The sequence below is a fragment of the Gallus gallus genome, chromosome 34, assembly GCF_016699485.2.
Source record: "Gallus gallus isolate bGalGal1 chromosome 34, bGalGal1.mat.broiler.GRCg7b, whole genome shotgun sequence".
Lineage (NCBI taxonomy): Eukaryota > Metazoa > Chordata > Aves > Galliformes > Phasianidae > Gallus > Gallus gallus.
Window position 1 is genome coordinate 2,705,437 of NC_052565.1, and position 10,349 is coordinate 2,715,785.

Genomic DNA, 10,349 nt, shown 5'->3' on the forward strand with positions numbered 1-10,349 from the left:
GAAGATCAATTTAGGCAACGGCTACTAAAGAGAAATGAGGAACGCAATCCTGAGAGGAAAGAAAAGAAGAGAGAGAAAACAGAGAGGTGCCAGCACTCCCACTCGGGGCGGGCAGCAGGCTGCTGTCTTGCGTCATAATGGGCCACGGCCAGCACTGGCCACGCTGTCACCGCGTCGCCACGGCAACGTTTGTGACACGGCCACCCGGGAGGGGTATAAAGGCGGTGCACGGTGGTGGGTCCTGCACCCTGAAGGAGCATCTGGACGAGAGCAGACGCATCTGAAGGGATGAGCTCCGGCATGGCTGGCGCCAACACGGAGCAACCCGCTGGCACAAGGCGGAACAGGACGAGCGAGGCCGGCCCCGCAGCGAGGCGTGCCTCCAGAGCGACAGACACCAACACCGAAGGTACACTGGGTCCACAGCCACCACAGGAGCGCTGCTGCAGCCCATCTTGGCGCTGAGCGGGAGAGACCCAGCACGGGGACCAGCTCGGGGCTGTCTCCGTGTGGGGCTGGGGACTGCAACGACACTTTCCGTCTGCCACCTCCCTCCCGGCCCGAGGCAGTAGGAGCGCCGGGAAGCGGCAGATGCAGAGTGTGACCCGCTTTTCCTCTGCCCTCCAGAGCGAGTTGCCGTCTGGGATGCGGTGGCCGCCTACGTACAGGAGCACCTCCTGGTGCAGAAGGTGTGTTGGCTGTCGTCTTCCTCCTCTCCCTGTCCAGCTCAGCCTGCAGTTCCTCTGACTCTTCCCCTCCACACAAAGCAGGAAGCTCAGCCCAAATTGCTCTGCTGTGCATAGCGTGGGCTTCCTGCAAAGGCAGCATCGCTTGTGCTAGGCGGGCTCCGAGCTCAGGGCCGAGCCCAGCCTCGGGAAGCCTCTGGATTCCACCAGGCTGCTTCCGCCCTGACTGCTGTGCTGCATTTGGGAGGGCAAGGGAGAGGGAGAGGACTGTGCAGCTCCTTCCCAAAGCCTCTCCCTGCTGCCCTGCCCGCTGGTGCCTCTGAGCAGCGGGAGAGGGCTTCTGAGCTCTGTCCCTACGTGGGACCCCCTCCAGCTCTTCCTCCAGCCGGCCCATAACCCTGCAGCCCGTGCTTTCTCTTCCACTCGCAGGGGGTCTGGATTCCCACCTTCGGCTCATTTGACACCATCTCTAAAGACATCAGGACTGCGGACGGGACCGTGACTCTGCGGTGGCCCGTGTTTCAGCTGGCCAGGAACCTCAGAGCCATGCACCACCTCGGGTCCGACAAGGACTCCCTGCCAGGTAGGAGCGGGATTGAACCCTTGCAGGCTTCACGGACGGGGCAAAGAAGGCCACCGCCTCCCTTCTCAGAAGGAGACCTCCCTCCCCTCTCCGAGGTGGGGGCCGTGCTGGCTGATGGCCGCAAGAAGCACTTGTAGGGAAGCAAGCAAGCGCCTGTGGAAAAGCGACTGCAGGATCAACTCTGTCCCTCGCATTTTTCAGCCCATAGGGAGGTGGAGACCCTGAAATACAGCGAGGTGGCTGCCGCTGCCTCTGTGACCTGGCAGAGAGGGAAGACCTGCATCCAAAGCACCGTGTCCCTCCTCTCCAACTGCCTCAAGAATGGGGAGAACGTTGCCTTTGTCCTGAAAGACATAGGAGTGCTCCTCTTTGAAGGCATGAGCTTTGGAATTAAATACTATTACGACTTCCTTGAGAAGCTCTCCGGGAAGGAGAAATTCAGAAAAGTTGTTTTCAAGGTGAGCTGGAGGTTTCTCCATGGCCCGGGCAGTCCCGTGACCCTTGCTCTGACTGCACATGGCCCACCAGGACCTGGCCAGCTGCTTGGGCTGTGCAGGTGCTGCGCTGGTGTCAGCTCTCCCTGCCTTGGGCTCCTCCAGTCCTGAGGGCCTCAGCCATCAGAAGGATGTCCCACAACCTCCCTGTTCCTCCCCTGCAGGCCCCCTGGCTGCTGGACACGCTGGTGTCCCGGGTGGCACCGGTGGCCTCCCTGACGCACTCTGGCCGCCTCGTCGTCTTCCCCATGTGAGTATGTTTGTGGCTGCAGCCGCTGCTTGATGCAGCTGCTCAGCTCTCATTCTGTAGTGCTTGTTCCTTGTGTCCATGGCTGTCCTGCCCGTGACGATATGGCACAGAATCACAGAATCATTTGAGCCGGAAGCAACCCTGAAAGGGCACCTAGTCCCACGATCCTGCAAGGAACAGGGACACCTACCGCCAGATGAGGTTGCTCTGAGCCTGGTGCAGCCTGACCTCAAACGACTGTCGGGGCAGCCACCACCTCTCTGGGCAAGACGTTCCGGTGCCTCAACACCCTCCTGCCAAAAACTTCTTCCGTACATCCAATCTCAATCCTCCCTCTTTCCCTTTGAAACTGTTTCCCCTTGCCCTACCCCAAGGGACCCTGCTAAGGACTCCAGAAAGTAGTGGCCTTAACGCAGCAGGAAAATGTGCTGTGAGCAGACATCACGGCCAGCAAAAAGGATTGGCGGAGCACTGCGTCACGCCGGTGTCTGCTCTTTCTGCACAGGTTTCAGAAGCAGGTTGCACCCAAACCACCGCCCAGGATATTCCGCAAGGCCTCCGGAGATCTCCATGGTGAGGGGAAGCAAAAGAAAGAAGGGGCTTTGCCACCTCTTGTCCAGGGCAAGAAAGGTAAAGCAGCTGCCAGCTCCTTCCCATGGCACGTGCAACCACCGTGTGACGGGAAATCCCTGAGCGCCCCTTGTCACTGAGCCAAAGGCTTCAGGTGAATGTCTTCTGCCTTCCCGATTGCAGTGAGGTTTGCTGAAGTGCCAACGTACATCAGACGCTTCAGCGTTGCAAGTACTGCTGGACAAAGCTCAAGAAGCAGAAGAAGCTTACAGCAGGAGAGCTTTTCGTCCAGGTGAGGCTGGAGGCTCTGGGCTGGGATCAGCTCACAGGGCTGGCCCCTGTCCGGATCTCAGGAGCGCCACGGGGCAGCCGGTGAGCTGTCTGTGGGGAAGGCCGTGTTGCAGCCAAGGGTCCTGGCTCAGGGTTGCAGGATGCGGCCCCAAAGCCATCACCCACTCAAGCAGACCCCTCTTGCTCTGTCTTTTCAGTCCGCTGCCAGCGATCCTGAGAACGTCTGAAGCCCGCGAGCAGCCGGTGACCTGGCAGCCGCAGGGCCAGGCAGGAAACGAAGGCCAAGAACACCTGGGCCAAACAACGGGAAAAAAACATGTCCGGTTCCGCGGAGATGAACAAGGAGCGGGAGAGGACCGTGAGGCTGGAGCGGCGGCCATGTGGAAAGCAAAGGCCTCGCACCTCTCAGGTTGCCGGGAGGCAGGTGGCATCTCGCATCAAAGACAGGAGATGTTCATTAAGAGCTGAGTCCAGCCTGTCCAGGGATACCAAAGGCCATGCATTCCGGCCGCCGTTACTGCATCGTGACTCTGTGAAACTACTCAGGCAGAGGCAGATGGCCAAGAAGGACAGGCCGGCGCAGGCAGAACCTCAGGAGACTGGCGGCATCACCGTCTCACCAGTGAGTGCAGCCTGCCTGAGGAGCCCTCCACCTGCAGATCTGGTTTGCTGCCACCCACTACGCAACAGACCAGAGTCTCCCAAGACTCCGCCTCCAAGGACCACAGCCCCGCGCCGCAGGCCGCCAACACCCTACCCGTTTCTGCCACGTGACTCTGTCAAACTACTCAGGCAGAGGCAGATGGCCACGAAGGACAGGCCGGCACAGGCAGAACCTCAGGAGACGGCGGCATCACCGTCTCACCGTGAGTGCAGCCTGCCTGAGGAGCCCTCCACCAGCCGATCTGGTTTGCTGCCACCCATACGCAACAGACCAGAGTCTCCCAAGACTCCGCCTCCAAAGTCCAAAGCCCCGCGCCGCAGGCCGCCAACACCCTACCCACGCTGAGCAGGGCATGGGGTGCCCGGGACAGACAGAGCTTCCCCTGAGCCTGCAAAACTCCATCTGCACCATTCCTGGGTGCCAGCTCCCTGTAGAAAAGCAGAGGTAGAGGGACAGTGGGGACTGGGCTGGATTCAAGAAAGAACATTCACGCTAGAAGCTGCGGAACAAGATAGATAAACGGCATGAGAAAGGAATGCTGAGAACAAAGGACGCCTCCAGGAGACAAAAACAAGAGTCATGCGAGAAGCACGATCACCGCATGATAACGACCCCGGGTGGAGGAAGAGCACGTGGCTACGAACAACTCGTGACACCGATGGATAAGCTCCTGCATGCACGCTTAAGGAGTCGACCAGGGGTGACTGTGTCAAATGATTTTTTGACATGGAAAGGGGGGTGGGAAAATGGGAAAGAGAGAACTTGGGGATGTTTGAACCTGCAATAAACAATTTGGATCATTCACACCTGAGTCCTGTGCCTTCAGATGCCGAAGGGACTCTTCCAAGACCCCGTGGCCCTGGGCGCATATGATGGCTGTATTTCATGGAATCATCCCAGAACCATGGAATGGCCTGGGTTGAAAAGGACCCCTAAGATCATCTGGTTCCAACCTCCCTGCCGTGGGCAGGGTGGCCAACCACTAGACCAGGCTGCCCAGAGCCACATCCAGCCTGGCCTTCAATGCCTCCGGGGATGGGGCGTCCACAGCCTCTCCTGGGCAAGTTGTTCCAGGTGCGTCACCACCTTCTGAGTGAAAAACTTCCTCCTCATGTCTAACCCAAACCTCCCCCGTCTCATTTTAAAACCATTCCCCCTTGTCCTATCGCTATCAACCCATGTCATTCCCCCTCCTGTTTACACCCTCCCTTCCACCACTGGAAGGCCACCATGAGGTCTCCCTGGAGCCTTCTCTTCTCCAAGCTGAACAAGCCCAGTTCCCCCAGCCTTTCTTCAGAGGAGAAGAAAGCCCTGTGGTCATCTTAGTGGCCCTCCTCTGGACCCGTTCCAAGGGCTCTGCGTCTTTCTTGTGCTGGGGGCCCCAGGCCCTTCACAAGCCCTTCATCAGCCTTGTAGCCCTTCTTTGGACCTGCTCCAGTACCTCGGTTTCCCTTCTGTACCGAGGTGCCCAAAACTGATCACAGCACTCGAGGTGAGGCCTCACCAGCACTGAGTACAGGGGCAGGACGTCTTCCCCAGTGCTGCTCACCACACCATTCCTGATCCAAGCCAGGATGCCATGGGCCGCCTTGGCCACCTGGGCACACTGCTGGCTCGTATTCAGCTGACTGTCCAAGTGCACACCAAGGTCACTTTCCATCAGGCAGCTTTCCAGCCACTCCTCCCCAAGCCTGTAGGGTTGCCTGGGCTTCTTGTGACCAAAATGCAGGACCCAACACTTGGCCCTGTTGAAACTCATACAGTTTACCGTGGCCCAGCCAGCCAGCCTTTGCACGTCCCTCTGTAGTGCCTTTCTCCCCTCCGGCTGATCAACACTCCCTCCCAGCTTGGGAGGGAGCTGTAGGACGCTGATGGGGCTCTCAAGGTAGACAGGGGGTTGGGATGGCGCCAAGTTGCATGGTTACAGTGACAGAGTGACAGTGTAATCTTCAGGGACAGGAGGTTGTTCCAGTGGTGGCACCGCTGACTGGTTGGCCTGGTGTCACCCGGTGGCCCTGGGGGGAGTTGTTTCCCCCGGGTGGGGCTTTACACGGGGGTTTGGCGGGAACCATCCACTTCTGAAGGGAAGCTGGGAAAAAAAATACAATGAAATCAACGTGGCGTTTATTTTAGTAGAAACAGAAGGTTTTGGGGGTGGTCCCGTGGGGACAAAGCAGAGTGAGGACGTGCCACTATGTGGGGCTGTCCTCAAAATTCCCATCTGAGACCTCTGGAGGACTCCAGGAGCTCCTGGGGCCCCCCTGGCTCATCTCCAGACCCTTGCAGAAGACAACAGGACCCTTTGAACCCAGCTGAGGACCCCTTGGATCCTACACGTCCTCTCTGTGACATCGCCAGCGCCTTCTGAATGAATGCAAGGATACCGGGGACCCAAGACCCTTCAGGGACATCTCCAGGTCCTTCTGGATGACTCCCGTGCCAGACAGGGGGTGTTGTGGGGGGCAGAAAAGGGTTAGCGGGGCTTCCATGGGGTGGAAGGAAAGTCTGGGGGTGGAAAGGGGGGTTGAGGAGAATCTAGGGGGGAAGGTGTGAGCGGGGCTTCTGTGGGGTGGAAAAGGGGTCTGGAGGTGGAGGGAGGGGTGAAAGGGAGAAACTGGGGGGGGTGCTGGGGGGCTTCTATGGGGTGGAAAGAGGGTCTGGGGCAGAGAGAAGGAGTTGTGGGGTGGAAAAAGAGGGAAAAGAGGCTTCTGTGGATGTGAAGGGAAACTGGGGTGGTGGGGGGCATTGTGGAGGGGAACGTAGGGAGTTGAGAGGGGGGTAGGGGGGAATGGGGCTTCTGTAGGGCAGCAAGGGGGGGTCTGGGAGTGGACGGGGGTTGTGAGGGGGGAGAAATGGGATGAATGTGGTCTCTACTGGGAGGAAAGGGGGTCTGGGGATGGAGAGGGGGGTTGGCAGGAGGAAGCTGGGGGGCTGTGAGGGGCTTCTATGGGGGTGGAAAGTGGTTCTGGGGGCTGAGAGAAGGAGTTGTGGGGGGGAAAAGGGGTGAGCGGGGCTTCCATGGGGTGGAAAGGGGGTCTGGAGGTAGAGGGAGACATTGTGTAGGGGAGCTGAGAAGGGGGAAAGAGGACTTCTATGGGGTGAAAAGGGTGTCTGGGGGGGGGGATCTTGGTGGATTTCGTAGGGGGAAGGGAAGAGCGAGGTCAAATTGTTGGAAATATCCAAATACTTTATGAGAACGGTATCTCTCTCTTCCTGGACACCTGCTCATCCTTGGACAGAGATAAGTTTGGTAGGAGGATGGAGAGGACTATGCTGCATCCCTCCATTGCTGGAGGCCGGCAACAGCCCTGGGGCATATAAACACAGCCAGAGAGAATAGTACCGGCAAGCAGAAGGACGCACAGAAAACAGCCTTACGTCTTCGATGCCCTATTACTCGATGCTTATCTCTTTCTCCCCTGGTTCCTCATTGGCTGAGGACTTCAGGTTCACAGTCTTCCCGGCACTCAACTAACCAGAAAGTGTTGCTAACTAAGCACGTATTGCTAATTAATTAACTTCTCACACTTGGTCACTCAATACTAGATCATTGCTTCTGGACATCTGCTCGTCCTTGCACAGAGATAAGCCTGGAAGGAGGAGAGAGGGGAGTATCTTGATGCCTGCCTGTTGCATCCCAACCTATCCCCAGAGCGAGGCAATCCAACCTTGTGTAGAGGCCATGGCTTCTTTGATGTTTGTTAAGTCTGTTCTCCTTTTACTGCGGGCCTCTTGTCTAAACAGAATAGCCCTACAACCAGGGGCTGAAACCACAGTCACAGCCAGGCAGTCTGGCATCGGCCCCAAAGCCTAAAGCCACAGCCCGAGAGGCTGGTGCTGGACCCGGGGCCTGAAGCCCCAGCCCAAGAGGCCAGCGCACTCCCTGGCACCTAAAGCCACTGCCAGAGAGGCCAGCACCGGCCCTGGGACCTACAGCCACACACTCAGCCCAAGAGACCGGCACGGGCCCCAGAGCCTGAAGCTCTAATCAGGAAGGTCAGCAGTGGCCTGAGTGAAGGCAGAGACCCTAGGATGGTCCTTGTACAGGAGGGACCCCTGTACCGGTACAGGGGGGGGTCCCCTGCTCAGAAATTAAAGACAGGAGGAACACTTACTTCAGAGGCGGAGTCTGGGGAGTGGTTTACAAGGAATAGGCAGGACCTGGGAGGAGTTTGGTAGAAAGGGGGCAAGGACTTCTGCTTATCAATAGCACTCTGCAAAGGAGGAATGAGTTAGCATTACTTGCTTCGTGGAATTATGAGTGTGCATATAGTATGGCTGCTTGAGAGCCACTGGTTGCGCAACGGGGGCAGTGTGAGCCCCCCGTGCACCGGTCTATACACCTTCAATAAACTACCTTACATTCTGACTCTTGTGAGGCTAGGTGCTGATCCACAGGTCAGGCCCAAGGGCCTAAAACTGTAGGCACAGCACAAGAGAGGCTGGCACCGTCCCTGGGGCCTAAAGCTGTTGCCGCAGCCAGAGAGACCGGCACTGATCCCAGGGCCTGAAGCAACAGCCACAGCCCAGGAGGCCAGCCCCAGCCCTGGGGCCTGAAGCCACAGCCCGAAAGGGCAGAACCAGTCCTGGGGCGTGAAGCCACAGCCCAAGAGGCTGGCACCAGCTTTGGGGCCTGAAGCCACAGTCACAGCCCAGGAGGCCGGCACCAGCCCCTGGGCCCAAAGTCACATCCGAGAGGCCTGCACTGGCCCCGGGGCCTAAGTCCACAGCCACAGCACAAGAGGCCAGCACCAGCTCCGGGCCTAAGTCCACAGCCGGAGAGGCCGGCACTGGCCCAGGGCCTAAAGCCATAGTCCGGGAGGCCAACATCGGCCCTGGGGCGTAAAGCCACAACCAGAGAGGCATACAGGTGTGCATTCCTATTGGTTTCTACTGATTCCTATGGGACTCCATTGAGCACTACGAGGCCGTGCTGGTCCTTACTGCTTTTTATGGGCCAATAGTGGTTTGCACTCCTACGGCTTCCGATGGTTGTCTACTGACCACTATGAGTCCATCCTGGTCTTTCCTGGCCCATACTGGTGTGCACGCCTGGATCCTACTAGTTCCTCTGGGACTCCATTGACAATATGAGGCCGTATTGGTCATTACTGGTTTTTATTGGGCTGCACAAGAGTCATCCTCGCTTCCCTGTTATTTTACTTTGGTTAACCCCATTGGGTGAGCCTGGTGTTGGTTTCCTAAAGTTTGGATCTGGGAGGCGTCCATTTCCTTTGCTTATGATGAAGGCACGGAAGCGATGCGGGCGCACACTAAGGTCACAAGTGTTGCAGGGGTGGGAGCGTTTGTGCCACAGCTGGTGAGCAGAGCTGGTGCTCTGGTGGGCGTGCTGCACGCGGGGACTGAGCTCTGGGCCCTCCTTGGAACAGATCACCCTGTGAGAGCCTGTCCGAAGCACCACTGTGGCGTGTGCGCGAGCTGGGCACAGCTTGGGCTGAGCAGGCCGAGCAGGTGAGCTGGGTTTGGTGCTGGGGGGTTGCCAGGAGCTGTCTCACAAGAAAAGCTGGGCTGGGGAGGAGTTCCCAGCTCAAAGGGTGCCCTTCTGACTGGCTGTTTCCAGGGGACGGGGGTTCTTGTTGAGATTCCATCCCACTTTTCGATGAGGATGATGAAATGTCATTCCTCCCCTGGAAATCCGCTGCCGGGCCCCCGCCTTCATGTCAGACATTGAAAAGGAAGGAGAGCGCAGACTTCACAGAGCGCAACTTGCGCCTCACTGCCCCACGGATGGCCGGGCTAGGCGGCCGCGATGGAGTCACCACAGCGACACAGAGGAGCAATGCCGGGTAATGGATGGAGCTTTCTGACAAGGAATCGGCTCGTTCCAGGCAAAGCCGGGCAACTTTCGAAACAACAAATCATAACCGTTACGGGTAGAGGGTACTTTGGAACAGTTGTGATTTCCGCGCCAACTGCCTGAAGATCAATTTAGGCAACGGCTACTAAAGAGAAATGAGGAACTCAATCCTGAGAGGAAAGAAAAGAAGAGAGAGAAAACAGAGAGGTGCCAGCACTCCCACTCGGGGCGGGCAGCAGGCTGCTGTCTTGCGTCATAATGGGCCACGGCCAGCACTGGCCACGCTGTCACCGCGTCGCCACGGCAACGTTTGTGACACGGCCACCCGGGAGGGGTATAAAGGCGGTGCACGGTGGTGGGTCCTGCACCCTGAAGGAGCATCTGGACGAGAGCAGACGCATCTGAAGGGATGAGCTCCGGCATGGCTGGCGCCAACACGGAGCAACCCGCTGGCACAAGGCGGAACAGGACGAGCGAGGCCGGCCCCGCAGCGAGGCGTGCCTCCAGAGCGACAGACACCAACACCGAAGGTACATGGGTCCACAGCCACCACAGGAGCGCTGCTGCAGCCCATCTTGGCGCTGAGCGGGAGAGACCCAGCACGGGGACCAGCTCGGGGCTGTCTCCGTGTGGGGCTGGGGACTGCAACGACACTTTCCGTCTGCCACCTCCCTCCCGGCCCGAGGCAGTAGGAGCGCCGGGAAGCGGCAGATGCAGAGTGTGACCCGCTTTTCCTCTGCCCTCCAGAGCGAGTTGCCGTCTGGGATGCGGTGGCCGCCTATGTACAGGAGCACCTCCTGGTGCAGAAGGTGTGTTGGCTGTCGTCTTCCTCCTCTCCCTGTCCAGCTCAGCCTGCAGTTCCTCTGACTCTTCCCCTCCACACAAAGCAGGAAGCTCAGCCCAAATTGCTCTGCTGTGCATAGCGTGGGCTTCCTGCAAAGGCAGCATCGCTTGTGCTAGGCGGGCTCCGAGCTCAGGGCCGAGCCCAGGCCT

The 10,349-nt window shown here is 58.5% G+C and overlaps 1 protein-coding gene across 1 annotated transcript; it reads left to right on the top strand.

Moving 5' to 3' along the window:
- Positions 1-245: 245 nt before the first annotated feature.
- Positions 246-3,342, top strand: LOC112530024 (coiled-coil domain-containing protein 81-like). The gene is made up of 8 exons (XM_040654946.2): positions 246-409; positions 628-689; positions 1,116-1,269; positions 1,471-1,727; positions 1,928-2,013; positions 2,519-2,643; positions 2,767-2,875; positions 3,072-3,342. The coding sequence occupies exons 1-8, from the start codon at positions 289-291 to the stop codon at positions 3,340-3,342; spliced, it is 1,185 nt and encodes a 394-aa protein (XP_040510880.1). The 5' UTR covers positions 246-288.
- The last annotated feature ends 7,007 nt before the right edge of the window (positions 3,343-10,349 follow it).